Below are 18,111 nucleotides of genomic sequence, written 5' to 3'. Positions count from 1 at the left end.
CGGTGGCGCAGTGGTTAGCACTGCTGCCTCACAGTTAGAATACCATGTGGAAGGGTTCGATTCCACCTTGGCCTCTCCGTCTCTGTGTGGAGTTTGCATGTTCTCCCCGTGCTTGCGTGGGTTTCCTCCCACATTCCAAAGACATGCACTTACCGGGGTTAAGTTAATTGGCTACTCTAAATTGCCCATAGGTGCGAATGAGAGCGTGAATGTGAGTGTGAAAGGTTGTTTGTCTCTCTGTGTTGGCCCTGTGACAGAATGGCGACCTGTTCAGGGTGTACCCTGCCTCTCGCCCTATGACAGCTGGGATAGGCTCCAGCCCCCCCGCGACCCTGAAAAAGGATAAGCGGAAGCGGATGGATGGATGGTAACAGAAATCCTTCCAGTAATAGTAGTGATTATGATAACTCATAATTGAGGAAGTGCATAAATATTCACATTTGTCCAGTGAAGTTTTGAGTTTTAGAGAAATGAATGCGTCTGATTAACGAAGCGTGATGCTGATAATGTCCTGATTGAGCTCATTAACGTGTTCAGCTCAAGCTTCCGTACCTCCGAGCTGGTGGAGTAAACCGAAGTGTTTCAAATAAAAACCGCAGCGGCCCGGGCGCAGAGCCCTGCAGAACACCACGCTGAATGTAACACACGGTTGTCCTCGTTGCTCCTGCAGTTGCTTCCCGAGTTGACCAACCCAGACGAATTGCTGTCCTACCTCGGCCCTCCGGACCTGCCGAGCAACAACAACGATGACCTGCTGTCCCTGTTTGAGAACAACTGAAAGCACTCGCACGGCTCCAGGGTCAAATGCGCAGTGACGTCACTGCAACATCCAAACTTAATTTTTTGTCCTCGCCACCAACATGGCAGCCGAGCCGACAGGGCTGCCGTCTGCACAGGAAGGAGCGGACGATAAGAAGGAAGGAAAACAAGAAAACAACAACTTTTAAATATAACAAATCTCTTTGATGTGTGATTATGAACTTGATGGTAACTTTATTCGTTTGTTTTTTTAAATTCTCTTGAACTGTATTTTGATGCTTCATCCTTCATTCCCTGTCACAGCTGACAGCCACTATTTAAAGTGACCACAGTGCTGCTTCCACATCATTTACCTGCTCATTACACTCACCTCTTCCTTTTGGGCTCTACGCAGATCCACCCATACAGAGGTAATCCCTTCGCACTTCATCCTGCGAACACTAACAGGCCGTTCTTCAAATCAGACAAAATGAAAAAGTCCACATTGCACTGAAGTCTGAAGGACGTTTACGCCTCACCTCTTTGCCCACACTGACAACACAAGCTGCTGATATCGCTGACAAAAGCCTGATATCATTTGTTGTTATATCGAGTATATTTTGGATCTAACAGCAACCAGATGCAGTCTTTTAATTAGACCATAATTCAGGTGTGAAGTGTATATTTTTGTTGTATAAAAAAAGAATATATTTGTAGTTTTGTCTAATTTGGTCCAAAGCACGGCGTGGCAGTGTGCAGTAAATGAAAGTGTGGCTGTTTTTTCCTGATGGTGAATGTGGTTTGTGGCTGAGGGTCTGAGACACCTGAAGGCAGCACTGCGGTGCTTTACAGCCAGAATATTTCTGGTCTGAATGAGTTTAAGTGTAATGGTACAAATGGCTGAAGATGAACTTAAAGGAGCGTGTTTTTGTTTTTCACCTGAGACCCGTCGAGGCGCTGAAGACAGAAACGGGATTTACGTCCGGCCATGGCGTGTGACTCGGACCTGATTTAACGCAGACCTGCCGATGATCAGTCGGAGAGTGGTGAGAGGCTGTAGCTGCTCGCCCCCCCGTACAGGCGAAATGAAGGGTGGAGCTGATTTTTGTTGCAGGCTGTTCGAGGTCTCACTTTGACCTGGCTTCGGTCTGCATGTGGCTTAGTGTAAATCACAGCTGAGGTTTCAAACTGCCACTGAGCTCGACCTCGAGAAACACTGGTTCATCTTCATCCTCCTCCTGCTCATCGTCATCATCATCGTCGTCATCCTGTGTGTTGTAAAGTGACTAGAGTCCAGACAGTCGTGGTGTCTCCATGGAAAAATAAACCTGTACATGATGATTCAGTAACGATGCTCATAACATAAAGTTTGTAATTTAATAAACAGACACTGGAAAGACACACAGAGGCTGCACTGCTTTCATCACACGTATGAAGAGTCGGTGCTCTTCATCAGACGCCCACAATCAGCGGAGAAAACAGTCCATGTGGCATGGTGGGAACACCTTCAGGTTCACATTTTATTCATGGTGACCTGCGTCACAGTGAGTAAAACGGGAAATAAATGTTAAAGGAACTGTGGAAGAAAACCACAAATCTAGTTTTATTGTGCTTAATGTCAGCTGCTCATACAAGAACTTAAAAAGCATAAAATCAGCAAATGCACAACTGCTTCATAAAAAGCTGGATACATTAGATTCAGATACACTTATAAAACTGCACCTTCCTTAAATCAGCAAGTTTATGAATGAAGTCTGGTAGAAAATTTCATATTGGTTGATAAATAGTAACAAATTACTTTACAGAGATATCAGTAAAAAGCAGGACAATTAAAATGGACACACATGAATCAGCCAACACAAACAAACCCTGCCCAGATACAGGTCTGAACAGGTGAGTTTTACAGGATGCTGCAGAGTGAACACACAGGGGCCGGTGAGCTGTTTTGAAGCGGACGTTTGAAAGGCGCACCCCCCTCAGTTTTCAGGTGGGTACGTGGGATCACAAAGAAGACCCCTAGAATCGGGATGGAACAAGGCCATAAAAGTCAGAACCAAGATTTTAAATTAAAATCTGAATCTTTTACTAGTGTGACTATTTTGAAAATTGGGTTCTCGTGTAGAGATCAGCACTTAGTGACTGACCTAAAGGTCAGAAACGGGAAAGGAAATTTCAGATTTTCCATAAAACATCACTTTGCAATTTCAGTTCCTGAACCAGTCAGCTGGTAGATCAGGTGAGAGCCACGCATGTGCAGCCAGGCCAGTCCTGCAGGCAGTCACTGGGAAGAACCACGGGACTAACTGGAGAACAAATTAGGAACTATTTTAAAGATTTCTGAGAGAGAAAGAAACTGATATTAAACACATCCTGACCAGCTCTGCACTGTTTGTCTGTGGGTGGAGGAGGCATTGAGGACGGGGGGGCAGCAGCCGTCATGATGCCAGCACGTGCCGCTGCTTCCTCTCTCCCAGCATCGACCCGTGTCATCAAAGGTCATGAAAGGTCACTGATCAATGGCGCACTGAACAGATCACCTCCACCTGGAAACCAGCTGCGAGCAGCTCAACAGCTTCTGTTTCATCAGCAGCGGGTAAAAGGTCAAAATATTCCACGCTTATAAAGCTCCTTCAGGCGACTTTTTTTGTGGGAGAAGCTGAGAAGCTTTGTGTGGTTCACGCAGCACCTCAGTTCATCACTGTAGCTCCTGACTCTGCAAGGCCCACCTCCCCAAAAGCCCACTTTCTGCTGCTTGGCTGACCTGCCGAAAAGTATGGAGGGGCGGGGCCTGTGAGCTGGGTGAGATTTTGTGTGACAGACATATGAAGCAATCTGTGATGTAATCAGAGTATCCTGCTGACCCACTCGGATTACTTACACCTTACACATGTTAAACTTTCCAACATTTACTACTACTGGCTACACATTTGTTTCGTAACCTGTGAATGAATGTTAAATAACATGTTACTTTTAACTAACCATGTAATGAATGACTTAGATACAGTACTGTTCAAAAGTCTTGAGCCGTACCTCACTTCTTTACATGTTGCTTCTGAGCAGCCAGACCTTCTTATAATGCTTTACAGTGCTCTTGAGCAACAGTTCTCCAGCTTTGGTTCTTTTTACATCTTTGGTTGATTTTTACACTCGACCTCAGTCCAGTCGTTGTACCCGAGCATTTTCACAGGAATATTTTTGTTAGTTAAGCCTCTGAACTCTGACCTGTGAATCATTCAAACATAAAAAGGCTCCAGACTCAAAGGGTGAACCAGTGTTGTGTCGACACATAGCAAACAGAGCAAAGAACTAATTTAACTGTATATTTAGGCTCTTTCTTACTAGCAGCCTGTCACAAAAACACATCATTTGTTCCGTTTCTGTAGTTGAATCAGTAAAACATACCAAAAGATAACTGACAGCATAAAACAGGATTTGTGCACCAACAAGGTGATTCCCAAAGAGCCGTTAGCTGCAAACTTGGCCTATCTCAGCATGGTGTGCAGCTTGTCCTTAAAAATCTGAGGAAACTGGACACATGGAGGACAGAAGAATAAGTGTGAGGCCTAAAAAAACTGTACAGCACATGAACATTCTCTGAAAGTCACACCGTTAATAAACAGGAACAGATCCAGCAAAGACCTGACACAGGACCTGAGAGATGCATCTGGACCTTCATGGATTCATCTACTGTTCAATGATGCCTCAACAGAAATGGTCTCAGTGGAAGAGCAGCTATCAGGAAGCCATTCATAAAGAAACAGGAAGGAAAGGCTGAGGTATACCACAGTACACAAGAACTGGACTGAACATCAGTGGCAGCAGGTCTGATGGAGGGATGGATCCATAGGCGTAGGAACCGGGGGGGGGGGGGGGGGACGTGTCCCCCCCAATATTGGAGACAGGCGCATTTGTCCCAACCAAAAAATACACAGCAGAGGAGAAAAATACTTGATATTGAAATCTTTAACTCGCGTGCTTTTATTTTGAAGGCACAACATGCGCTCTCCCCCTTCCTCTGAATGGCTCTGAGTGGTTGGGAGGTGGGAGACAGCGGCACGAGTCAGAAACTCTTGAATGAGGTAAAACAGTCTGTCGGGATCGTTGCCATGATCAGAGTCATAGGCGACATATGCGGCTACCACCACCAGGGGGCCCCCAAGCTCACATACATTTGTAATGAAACTTTATGCTAGTGCACTGGTAACATTTGTCTATGCACTGGTAACAATTATCTGTGCATTGGTAACATTTATCTGTGAATTGGTAACATTTATCTGTGCACTGGTAACATTTTGTCCCCTTAGAATTATAAGGTTCTATCTACGTTCTGACCAGTTTTGAGATATTGAGCTTTAAAGATTTTGCACTCTGTATAGCAAAAATTACACATGGAATAAGTCTTGTTCACACATGATTATGAAACACATCCTATATGTATTCTAAATCAGTAATATCAAAATCCTGTTAAATGTGCAAATAGGTTTTTTGGGTTTTTTTTTTTTGAACAAGTAGAACCTTCTAATTCTAAAAACTCCTTTTTTGTTTGGAATTATAAGTTATCTGCAAAATGTGATAACTACTACTGATTTTCAAGGAATGAAAAATAGTTAATAGTTTTAAACCATAAAATTATAGATATAATAGAGTGTCCACAAGTATGGTTAAATCAAATTTAATGAATTCTGTGACATTTTTTAAGTTTTTTCTTTCATGGCAAACTGTTTTTACGGACACATTCCCTTCCCTTTACTAGAAGAAGATGATGCTTGACAAAGTTTTATCTTTGAATGTTTCAATGCTACAACATCTCCATCCATCCATTCTCTTCCGCTTATTCTGTTCAGGGTCGTGAGGGGGGGGGGGCTGGAGCCTATCACAGCTGACATAGGGTGAGAAGCACAGTACACCCTGTATAGGTCGCCAGCCTGTTGCAGGGCTAACACAGAGAGACAACTATTCACACCTATGGGTACTTTAGAGTGACCAATTAACCCAACCCCAGTAAGTCCATGTCTTTGGACTGTGGGAGGAAACCCACACAGACACAGGGAAAACATGCAAACTCCACACAGAGAGACCCGGGCCAAGGTGGAATCGAACCCAGACCTAGATGTCAATCTAGCTGTGAGGCAGTAGTGTTAACCACCATGCAGCCTTGCTTCACAACATATGTTGCACAATTTTAAAATTGTACAATTAAAAAAAAAAAAAAAAAAATCAAACTTTTCATTAAACTCATGTTGGGAGACTGAGCCCTCTTTTTTCCCATCCTTTATTTTTCCAAAGTTTTCTTAAGATAACTCAACATATAATTATATGAAAACCAACAAGTAAAAATAAAATTTATAATAAATAAATACAACAAAATAAAAATTTGATATAAATTTAGGAGGCGTATACTTTGACATATAAATAAACTCAAATTTCAATAAAAGTCAATAATTTACCACAATGTTTTTTTTTTCCCATTCAGCCTAGATCTTTTAAAATTTTACAAGCTGCAATCTACCTGAAAAAGCATTCTTTAAAATACTGTATAAACATTTAGATTTTGAGTCTGTGTCCACTGAGTACAAAAATCCAAATAAAAACTAATTCCACTTAAAAGGTAGATTTTTTTAAAACTTGGATCTTTAATTAAAATCATTCTGCTATAAAAATGTCACTGACAATGAACTGTTTTCTTTCAGTTGTATTTATTCAGGAAAAATGTAACAATTTCTTTGCCGTCCCTTTTCTGGTGTTTTTTCTTTTACTTGCTCTTCTGGAGTTTGATGACAGAAATAAAAATAGACAGAGCTCATTAGCATGGAACCACTGCTAAGTCATAGAATATATTAAAATCTGAAGTCATTCTTCAATCAATAATATTTTGTGCATGAGGTAACTTATATTATGACCTTTGACTATTCTCAATATTACCAACTACATTGTTTGTTTTTTATGTTAGCACTGACCACAGACAAACAATACAAAACTAGTGTTAGCTCGCTAGCTTCGTAGCTAACAGTGCAAAGAAACAGCTCAGTGCAATCTAAAAAAAAAAATCAAAAGTTAAGAATTTTCCTGCCATTAGTACTTCTGTCTGTTGTCAACTCATTTTTGAAATCCTCAAGCTTCAGATGTCTTGTAAAGAGCCCCAGCTTACTATGAAACATTTTCTCTAGCATCTCCTTTGCTCCTTTGCTTGACATTGTGCTGGGCACCAACATTACAAACAAGAAGCAACCTGATTGGCTCTCTTGTGAACATTTCAAGTTCCTATTGGTTCATAGATAGAACCTTATAGTACCAAGCTAATGCTTGATTTTGCAGATAGAACCTTATTATTTTGTGAATAAAACGCCCAAAATTATATATAATTGAAAAAAAAATCTCTTACATATTGTTGAGAAGAGGTCAGCAAATAAGTATATGACAATAACTCAGTTTTGTCAAAAATGTCAGAACCTTATAATTCTAAGGGGACAATTTATCTGTGCACTGGTAACAATTATCTGTGCACTGGTAACATTTATCTGTGCACTAGTGACATTTATCTGTGCACTGGTATCATTTATCTGTGCACTGTGCACTGGTAACATTGATCTGTGCACTGGTAACATTGATCTGTGCATTGGTAACTATGCACTGGTAACAGTTATCTATGCACTGGTAATATTTATCTGTGCACTGGTATCATTTATCTGTGCATTGGTAACTATGCACTGGTAACAGTTATCTATGCACTGGTAACATTGATCTATGCACTGGTAACATTTATCTGTGCACTGGTATCATTTATCTGTGCACTGGTATCATTTATCTGTGCACTGGTATCATTTATCTGTGCACTGTGCACTGGTAACATTGATCTGTGCATTGGTATCATTTATCTGTGCACTGGTAACATTGATCTGTGCATTGGTATCATTTATGTGTTCACTGTGCACTGGTAACATTGATCTGTGCATTGGTAACATTGATCTGTGCATTGGTATCATTTATCTGTGCACTGTGCACTGGTATCATTTATCTGTGCATTGGTAACATTTATCTGTGCACTGTGCACTGGTATCATTGATCTGTGCATTGGTAACATTGATCTGTGCATTGGTATCATTTATCTGTGCACTGTGCACTGGTAACATTGATCTGTGCATTGGTAACTATGCACTGGTAACAGTTATCTATGCACTGGTAACATTGATCTGTGCATTGGTATCATTTATCTGTGCACTGTGCACTGGTAACATTTATCTGTTCACTGGTAACATTGATCTGTGCATTGGTAACTATGCACTGGTATCATTTATCTGTGCACTGGTAACATTTATCTGTGAACTGGTATCATTTATCTGTGCACTGGTAACATTTATCTGTGCACTGGTATCATTTATCTGTGCATTGGTAACATTTATCTGTGCACTGGTAACATTGATCTGTGCATTGGTAACTATGCACTGGTAACAGTTATCTATGCACTGGTAACATTGATCTGTGCATTGGTATCATTTATCTGTGCACTGTGCACTGGTAACATTGATCTGTTCACTGGTAACATTGATCTGTGCATTGGTAACTATGCACTGGTAACAGTTATCTATGCACTGGTAACATTTATCTGTGATCAAGCCAGTTTGGCCACGTCCTACGATTATAAAACATATACATATGTAAATTATACATGCAATCATATAAGTGTACACAACACTTTTTCCAAGAAACATTTGAAAAATAAGAAAGTAAAAGATCAAATGGCATTTTTTTTTAAATGCTTTTCTCAGCGTATTTATGGATCTGTCAGGTTTCTGATATGTGTCCCCCCAAATAGGAAACTCATTCCTACGCCCCTGGGTGGATCCACATTTGACATTTCTGGTTCAAATCATCATCAGGAGAGGTCCAACAGTGAAGCACGGTGGAGGCTCTGTCATGGTTTGGGCTGGATCACAGCCAGTGTTGTTAGAGATCTTGATGCAATTATGAACACAGAAAAATGCCATCAGATTTTGATCCACCATGCAATACTATCTGGAAAGGTTCTGATTGGCAGCAGCTTTATTTTTCAGCATGATAATTCTTGCCAAACACACTGCCAGTGCAGTAAAAGCATCCCTGTATAGAAAGACACACAGTGGGAAAGCTATCGGTCAGCTTAAAGCAATGACAGAAAGCTGCCTCTGAGTTCAGGCTGTGTTGAAGGATAAAGGAGGTCACAGCAAATAGTGAATTTGTCTCATAGGGGAGAGTGGGGTAAGATGAGCCACTTTTTACTTTTTTGGTTCTACTGACAAAATTAAATGACACAGGAGTACCATGAAAACATAAATTTATAATTTGGATTGTTGTCTAACAAATTAAAGTATAAGAATGAGTCTATAACAAACAGCTTTGGAAATATGACATCACAAAACAAAGTTTTCCCGTGGCTCAGTTTGCCCTTGGGCACGGGGTAAGTTGAACCAGTTCACAGGGTAAAGTGACCTGTCTATTTTTTCCAGTATTAAAACAGACATAACAAAAAAGTGATTCAACTCAGCTGAACCACTGGTTCAACTTACCCCATGGCCTTTGGCTCACTTTGCCCCATAGCAGCCATTTTGGACAAAATGGTCCAATATAGCTAATAAAGTCTAATCTTTAACAAAATGATTGACATGGTTTTATAATTTGGGAATCCACCAATATATACCATGGATAATAATACCTTAAAATAAATTCATCTTGATATAATGTTCATACAGGAAATGCTAAAAATTTACTTTGACATGGAAAAATTGGTTATTTCTGGAAAAAAAAAAAATCTTACTTGTCACATGTACTCCTGTCTTTTTCAGTTTGATTGAAATGGTGTTTGCCACCTAAAAGCAAGGTCACGCGACCCTAGACAAGGATAGTTGCTAATATACAGGGGGTGGGTCATCTTACCCCACTCTCCCTTATGCTGTATTTCCAATTATGGTGGCATCACTACTATCTATTTCACATTTTCCTGCAAAATATAAAGAATGAGGACTTTTGGCTCAGGACTTTTGCACAGTACTGTAGGTGGTATTTAGCATGAATCATTTAATTCATGCTAAATACTAATTTTGAGCACTGCTGGGGCGTGTTCGCTGCTTCCACGCACTCTCGGTCTCAGCTTACAGCTGATTTCCAGACGGCTGCAGCGGTGACGGAGCGCTGAATTCCGCTGCTGTGCCTCGTCTCGAGCTTCCTCCGGCGCAGGGAGCTGAACTTTTACGCGCGCAGTAAACTTCCACGCAGTAAATTTCCACGATGAGTAACTGCGTTCTCTGCAGGAAACATCGGACCGCGCCCTGACCGCGTGACCGCGCTCCCTCCCCAGCCGCCCGCGCTCCGGGCAGCGGCAGCGCGTTCCCGTTGCAGAACTCGATATTCACCACGTCCGCTCCGTCGAATTGAACTGCTCCCATTGGACGCCCGCCCTGTCTGTTTCTGTTATGCGCTGCTTTGGCATTCAGGAGATTGGCTTTTTTCTCCAACTTGGACACCGAAACGGGGCGGTGCTTCACGGAGACAAGGCTTTCAAAGAGCTAAACTAGGGCGGGAAAAGCATAAACAGAAATCAAACATACCGTTAAATATGCTCGCCCCCTTAGAGACCGGACCTTTTTATTCTCGCTGCTGATTGGTTAAAACAAGTTTCAATCTAACACACATGCGTTACCGATTGGCTTGCGGTGACTTCGTGTCTCCCATTCGCGTCTTATATAAATTTTATCCACATCCGCCCATCTTTTTCGGTCCCTGGCAGCCCGTCGTGTTCGTTAGCCGGAAACTCCTCAGCGTCTGTCTCCAGCTCACCTGCTGAAATGGCCAAGCCTCGAGTTTTCTTCGACATCACCGCTGACGGAAAGTCCGTGGGCCGGATTGTGATGGAGGTGAGGCGGCTGCTGCGGTCGCAGGCCCATGGTTGATCCCGGGCCTCGCAGGGGGTGGCTGCTACTGATTTTAGCCGGCCAGTTACCCGCTGCGGTGGGCTGCGGCGCACCGGACCGGGGTCCAGCTTCCGGACGGACCCTCCTTTCTCCTCGTAGCATCACGGCAGCTCGCGGAGCTGTCACACGCGTGTCGGAGGGGCTGTGTGCACGTGTTTGTAGCTGCTCGCTAGCTCGGTGCGCTGGCGGGTCGGAGAGGGCGCTCCAGGGCTGGTTGTGTAGCCACAGGGCCCCCGTTAGCGCTTCCAGTACAGCTAATCTATTAATCTACTGTTTAGTGTTCATGCGGGTACTAAAGGAGCGGACACGTGATTGGCAGACCAGCTGTATTCATTGCGCCGTTGGGGTGTGTGTGTGTGTGTGTGTGTGTGTATTTTTTTTTTTTTTTTTTTTTTTTAATTTAAATTAATCTGGCTGGGGGGTTGTAGTCGGAACGTGCCCCAAACTCTGGTCACATGGAGGCGCAGAACCGCCTCGCTTACCCGTCGGCTAACGGGCGAAGCTAATGCTAATTTTATGGCAGGTTCTTTGTTGCGGCTGCGCAGGCCTTCGAGCGGAACCGGGAAATCGCCGCTGCTCGCCCGGAACTTTCTCCTGCGTGCGGTGAGAAGGAGCGTGTAGACGCGTTCCAGCAGCTCGGCGTAAAACCCCGGTAAGTGGCGCTCCAGTTCGTTAGCCTCTAACTGGGCCGGTTCCTTATTGGTTGGCCGTGGAGACTTCTGGAAGGGTCTTCTGGTTTGGCGGGGGGCGGGGAGGGGAATGCGGATGTAGGGTTCCCGTTCAACCCTTTGTTCCCGGCGTGAACAGAGTTGCACAACCCGAACCGATTTGCGGCTCAGAGGTGCTCTGTTGGCGGGTTCGTGATCGTTCACCCGGGATCACCGCAGGCTAAATGGGGCTAGCGTGTGTGCTAGCCATCCAGCCATTTTGTGCGCACAGCGGCAGCGCGCTATGGGCGTTCCCGACACATGGCGCGGGTAAAAGCTGGCCAACTGGGACAGGCGTAGTAGTCCCGGCGGGTGGGAGTAATCGGACCTTCCTGAGGCTCACAGCAGATGGCTGCTGCATTATGAATGTGTGGTTTGTGTTATGGCTGAGCAGGTGGACCCGCTGCAGCCCTCACCCTGCTGCACCCTCCTCCCCCTGTCTCCGTGGTGGCGTCACTGCTGAGCAGGGCATGCGGAGACTCCATGTGCTGCAGTGCTGCATTCCTGACTTGCAGCTCTTAAGCACATAATAATCTCAAAGTCAGGCTGCAGCTGGGTTTGACTTGAGCGATTTGTCGCACGGTTGCTTGTAATACTGGTGGCGATGTCTGCCAGCAGCAGTTCAGGTCTGTTACCCCACAGTGCAAAGTACAGCATTCCTGATAAACCTTTCCTGGTTCTGGCTGGTGGCCTTGCTTGATGGCAGCAAGCCAAATGTTAGTATCTGCCAGCCAAGCTGATTTCACAAGATTAAAATCATTTCTTCTTTCCAATGACTGAACTTTTTCTGCAGCTCCGTGCAGATGTGGTGCCCAAGACTGCTGAAAACTTCCGTGCCCTCTGCACCGGTGAGAAGGGATTCGGCTACAAGGGCTGCACCTTCCATCGCATCATCCCTGAATTTATGTGCCAGGTGAGGTCACAGATGGAAAAGTTGTTTTGAGAAATTATAGTAGCTGTAAGAAGACAACCCAGTACTCTTTTTCCTCTTTGCATTACTGAACATGTGATCTATAAGGTGTTTCTGCTGTCCTAGGGTGGCGACTTCACCAAGCACGATGGAACCGGAGGAAAGTCCATCTATGGCAACAAGTTTGCAGATGAGAACTTCACCCTGACACACACCGGCCCAGGAATCCTGTCCATGGCCAACGCTGGCCCAAACACCAACGGGTCCCAGTTCTTTATCTGCACTGTCAAGACAACATGGTACTCGCACACTTGGGCCAAAGCTTCAGAATCAGTACTATGTAGTACTAATACTTCTGTGTTATATTCTGGAGCATAAAATACATTTTTCTCAAATGACTGAAGGTAACAGTAAAATGCAGAAATGGGCCTTGTATCGTCCCCCAGAGCCCCATTTTTAAGCAAGAATGTCTGCGTGACATTTTATTTCTTCAGTCAAAAGACTTCAGAAGGCCAGAAACTTGATCCCAACCAGCAGCAGAAAGTTGATTTTAAATGTAGTCGAATAACCAACACAAAAGGTTAAATGGGTTCAAACAAACTGCTTTAAAGTAACTAAGAGGTAAAGAGCAAAATAGGGCTGCAACGATTCATCGACGTAATCAATTCGTCGACTACAAAAATTCGTCGACGTGGAATTTCAGCGTCGAAGCAGCATACTTTTTTTATTTTTTTTTTTTCAGATTATTCGATTACCAAAATAATCTTTAGTTGCAGCCCTAGATCTAAACTACAGCTGAGGTAAATGTAAAAACATTTTTTATGGATGCCAAACTATAAAAGCCTTAAAACTGATATCTTAAAGTAGAGAAGTTTAAGTAGGATTAAGTCACTCTACAGAAGATGGGTAAAAATGATTTGTAGGGGAGGTGTTAGTAAAAATTTAAATATATTAGGGCTGCAACTAAAGATTATTTTGGTAGTCGACTAATCTGTCACTTTTATCGATTATTCAGCGATTATTTCAATCTTAACTCGCCTGTTCAAGCCTGCCCACCTGTTAACATCACCTTTTCCTCTTATCACAGGTAAAATAATGACCCATAAAAATACGAGTTTGAAACTAATCCAAATATTTTAACATTAATGTGACCATCGCAGTAAATATCAAATAAACAATGCATATTAAAGTGAATGCAACTTTTATTTTTAAATGAAAATATAATGTGCAAATAAATAAAAATGGCCTCTGTCCAAAAGTTCAAATAAGGCTTAAAAGTAAATCAAAGTTGTTGTTTTTTTTTTTTTTTTTTTTTTTCTGTCCAAAACAGCTGAAAAGTTTACAGGTGATTCAGTTCATAGAGGTTTACTATTCAGAACTAAAGCTGATATTAATGCAAGAAAAAAATATAGGAGCCAACCTAGCCGCTCTTATTGTCCTTCACTTGTTAGCTAACATAACTGAAATGGCAGCGCTTGGAAAACATTATCCACGAGAGTTCGTTTCCGACAGCTAACCTAACTGAAACATTAACAGGTAACAGCGACGCACTAACGTGCCCATCCAGTGCTGACGTCTCAGCTCCAGGGTGCCGGCGTTTTAAACGCTCAGCACTGCAGCGACGCTGCCGTGGAAGGAAAGCTCTGCTCTGCACATCTGCATTGAGCTTTATTTTAGTTTGTCAAATGCTCCCACACCTTTGACAGTATCTCCATTTTCTTTCATTTTCTCCACCCTCCTCTCTGTTCACATTATTCTCCTTTGTTGGTGTTGTTGGCAGACAATGGAGGCAATACTGCCGCATATCTTCCTGTAGTGTATTGCAGTTACAAAAATCACATGATAAGCAGAACAAAATAGATGAATGGGTTTAAATGTATAATGCTTCAATGATGAAATTCCACATTGGCAAATTTTTGTAGTCAATGTCGTCAATTAAGTCGCTGAACTGTTGCAGCCCTAAAATACATTGAGCTAATTTAAAAGGTAAAACAAGCTGAGAAGTTAAACACAACACATTAATGTCTTACAGTTTATGCTAAAGTGTTAATGCTTATAATTATGACAAACACCACTCAATGAGGTCAAGGAGCAAAATAAATCAAATGCCACCAAGTTTCTAAACGCAGTTATTAAAAGTGTAAGACAATAAAGGTTTAGATGAATATAAAGCAGAAAAATGAGTGTCTCCAAATGACCACAGTGCACCAAGCTTCAGTAAATCATAACTGTAGCTCCACGCTGAAGGATTTTAACCTTTTAAACTGAATCCAAGCTGCTTGGCCACGATTCACGAGGTTTAATCGCAAGAAAAGAGCTCGATTTAGAAGTTCATTGCCATCTCAATGTGACGTTTTAATCAGGCTTCACATTCAGCTAATTGGGCTTTAAACAAGTGATGAACTAACAGGAACAGAAGAATGACTGGTCTGTAGAGTCTATGGCTGTAACACGAGTCTGCAGCTTCCTATCAGATCAAGCTCTGAAGGGTCGAAGAAACACCAGTGAGAGTTCAGTCAGGTGACTTAAAATAGACCTGGTGACAGACAGCAGGTGGAGATACGACAAAAGCGGGAGGCGAAGAAACATTAGACTTCTTCCTGAAATGGAACATCTGGGCCAGGATGACCTGCCTCCTCTTAACAATATGTAAATCATGAGTTTGAGGAGAATTGTTAGGAAAAAAGAAATGTGGCATGTGGATAATCAGACTGCACTGATAGGAATCTCTAACATCGCACTGAGTGGCCGTGTCAGATCTGCAAAGTGCAGCACGTTCTCACCAGGTTTTATGTCAATCATATCAACAAGAAGAAATGTGTGAATTTTAGAGAAAAGGGAACATTTAGGGTCAGTGCTCACATTCACAAGGCTCTGCCCCTCAGTAATGAAGTGGAGTGGAGCTGACCACCTCAGCAGTGTGAACACCGCGACTTTCTCTGGGATCAGATCCTGCAAACCAAGCTGTTGCCGCGCAGCTGTTTATCAGACTGTCAGAACACACTGAGGAAGAAACCAGAGCAGCGTACACATTTACCCCTTCATGAGCTCAGGGGCGGCTCCGACCTGACAGTAGATCATATTCGTGCTGCAGCTTGGCTGGTTGTAATGATGCAGCTCTCCTCTGGATATTTCCTGAGTCTTAGTCCTTGGGACCTCACAGTCCCAGCAGCTTCTATCAGCACAAGCACACTGAGCCTCCTGCAGCCTCCCCTCTGGTCTGAGCTGCTTTCACACACAAACGAGTAAACCTAAGTTTCCTCTGCTTTATTTTGAGTGGTGAATGACTTGCTCCCTCAGTGGGTCTGCTGGTCTTTGAGCTGCTGGTTATTACTGAAGTGAGCTGGTTGTCTTCATGGCACACAGTCGGCAGGTCAGCTGGTGGTTGCGATCCAGGTTCTCCATCCAGAGCGGCACCTGGAACCAGATGTTCCAGCGGTGAGACATTCAGAGTCCAGGCTGCTGTTCAGATTTGGAGTTTCAGCAGCTTATGGCATGACTGAAATATTTGATGTGCACCACTGTTATCTGTGTTATCGGTTTTTGTGAACAGTCTGATGGGATGGAATTATTATCGCTTCCTAAAGGATATTTCAGCGTCTCCTAGGGCTGCAACTAAAGATTATTTTGGTAGTCGACTAATCTGTCAATTATTTTATCGATTAGTCCACGATTATTTCAGTCTCACCTCACCTGTTCAAGCCTACTCACCTGGTAACATCACCTTCTCTTCTCACAATGAAAATAATGACCCATAAAAATACAAGTTTAAAACTAATCAAATGTGTTTTTAACATTAATGTGACATAAAAAAATATACAATAAACCATGCTTATTAAAGTGAATTCAATTTTTATTTCTAAATTAAAATATAATAAAAAATGGCCTCTGTCCAAAAGCTCAAATACGGCTTCAAATTCAATCAAAGATTTTTCTGTTCAAAACTGAAAATTTTACAGATGATTCAGTTCATGAAGTTTACTATTCAGAATGAACGCTGATATTAATGCGAGAAAAAAATGGGAGCCTATGTAGCTGCTCCTACTGTCCTTCACTTGTTAGCTAACATCACTGAAAATGTGCCGCTTAGCAAACATCATCCATGAGAGCTTGTCTCCGGCAGGTAAACGAACAGAAACTTTACTGTGCAAACATTAACAGGTATCATTGACGCACTAACGTGCCCATCCAGAGCTGACGTCTCAGCTCCAGGGTGCCGGCGTTTTAAACACTCAGCACTGCAGCGACGCTGCCGTGGAAGGAAAGCTCTGCTCTGCACAGTCTGCATTCACACAATCACATAATTGGAAGATGGATGGGTTGTAGACATTAAAATTCCACGTTGACTGTTTTATCGTAGCCAGATGAGCAGGTGTGACGATTTTACTTTAAAATGAAGTCAGTTTCATTTATTAGGCTGCTTGAAGCTTCTGTTTGTTGCCGTGTCCTGACGGCGTTCTCTTCTCTGCACGCAGGCTGGATGGTAAGCACGTGGTGTTCGGCAGTGTGGTGGAGGGCATGGATGTGGTAAAGAAGATGGAGTCGTATGGCATTAGCAGCGGGAAACCCAAGGCCAAGGTCGTGATTGCTGACTGCGGGCAGCTCTGAGCTCATCGCCCTTCATGCCTGCCCTTTAGCCACTCCCTCTTAGGCGCCGCCCCTCCACAGTTCAACATTCCTATTGATGGAGATCCCCTTGGCCCTGCCCCTTTTATATTCTGTTGAAATCTTGTTGCTGCATTTGTGACTTTGCCTTTTGGAAGTTTCTTTTGCATTAACATTTTTTTCCACCAAGTCCTGATGGTTTTTTTGTTATATCAAAAAAAAGAGAGAAAATAAACAAATGATGCCTTGACAATTGAAATGTCTGTTCTGGTGTTTGAGTCTCGGAGCTTGCGGTCTCAATGCCACCACCCTCAGAAGGGGCATAACCCTGTTAAATGTAACCTTCATAAAGGCCTGGTGTGATTCTGAATTTTAGAAATAAACCTAAGAACATGTTCACCTGGGAATGTGAGGTCTAGAAACTCAGATTCAAAGCCTCCTGAGCTGTGACAGGAAGTGGTGTTGGCATTTAAAATGCAGCCAGAATGACTGCTGCAGAGATGGCTTCCAAATAAAGTTAATCTGGTGAATTACTGCTGAGCTTTGGGGCAAAACTTGTAGGTGATCAATCTGTAATCCGTCTACACTTAGTAGTGCAGCCTATTTTAAAGTCTTTAACTGGTTACACCTGCTGGTAAACCTGTGGTACTGCACCTGTGCAGGAGCTCAAGCCCACAGTGAGGAGCAGGTGTGAGCATCAGAGGTGGCAAAAGCACAAACATTCTGTACATCAGAAGTACACATGCTTGTTTTAAAACATACTCTGGTAAAAGTTAAAGTACTGATTCAGCTGCTTTACTGAAGTAAAAGAAGAACAGGCTCTGAAATGTACCTAAAGTAAAAGTAAACTCTTTGGAGGACGTTTCTACCAGCTAGTTTTGTGTAAACTAACTGATGCTGTTATATAATGGTATAAACTGAAAATACAAAGATTATGCCAACCTAAATTCTAATGAATGTACTCGGCTTGAATCTGTTACCTACATTGAGGGTGACTCTGCCTCCACACAAACACAGATATTAGTACAGTCAGGGGTTAAAGTGTGTTTCAGCAGGTGGGGGAACTCTAAGATCAGCTGTGGTGGCTCAGTATTTCACAATATGAAAAAAAAACATATATACAGATCAATATCTGATTTTTTTTAATTATTACATTACATATAGGTTTTAAATTTATAGTTTATCAAGTGTCACTGAGCAGTCCTTA

The 18,111-nt window shown here is 42.8% G+C and overlaps 2 protein-coding genes across 4 annotated transcripts in view; both read left to right on the top strand.

The window, feature by feature from the left end:
* LOC115775990 (zinc finger MIZ domain-containing protein 2-like) overlaps positions 1-2,139 on the top strand; it is a 36,384-nt gene extending 34,245 nt beyond the window's left edge. For 2 of the 3 annotated variants that reach the window (XM_030723555.1, XM_030723554.1), the window contains exon 21: positions 671-778. In XM_030723555.1, coding sequence (XP_030579415.1) covers positions 671-778 — 108 coding nt within the window. Of the gene's footprint in view, positions 1-670 lie in introns of all 3 variants that reach the window. The other variant, XM_030723553.1, reaches the window with a different exon arrangement.
* An 8,324-nt stretch (positions 2,140-10,463) lies between these two features.
* ppiaa (peptidylprolyl isomerase Aa (cyclophilin A)) lies at positions 10,464-17,163 on the top strand. Its single transcript, XM_030723476.1, has 4 exons — positions 10,464-10,625; positions 12,183-12,302; positions 12,426-12,598; positions 16,775-17,163. The coding sequence occupies exons 1-4, from the start codon at positions 10,557-10,559 to the stop codon at positions 16,905-16,907; spliced, it is 495 nt and encodes a 164-aa protein (XP_030579336.1). The 5' UTR covers positions 10,464-10,556; the 3' UTR covers positions 16,908-17,163.
* The last annotated feature ends 948 nt before the right edge of the window (positions 17,164-18,111 follow it).

Source organism: Archocentrus centrarchus, unplaced genomic scaffold (genome assembly GCF_007364275.1).
Source record: "Archocentrus centrarchus isolate MPI-CPG fArcCen1 unplaced genomic scaffold, fArcCen1 scaffold_26_ctg1, whole genome shotgun sequence".
Lineage (NCBI taxonomy): Eukaryota > Metazoa > Chordata > Actinopteri > Cichliformes > Cichlidae > Archocentrus > Archocentrus centrarchus.
Note: the sequence above shows the minus strand (reverse complement) of the source record. Positions and strands in the feature narration are given on the sequence as shown.

Bases quoted from the DNA above. Each gene is read 5' to 3' on its own strand.
- ppiaa (XM_030723476.1), top strand. From the start codon at position 10,557: ATGGCCAAGCCTCGAGTTTTCTTCGACATCACCGCTGACGGAAAGTCC. The intron at 12,303-12,425 runs GTGAGGTCACAG...CTGCTGTCCTAG, and splicing joins TCCCTGAATTTATGTGCCAG to GGTGGCGACTTCACCAAGCA. The intron at 12,599-16,774 runs GTACTCGCACAC...CTCTGCACGCAG, and splicing joins TGCACTGTCAAGACAACATG to GCTGGATGGTAAGCACGTGG.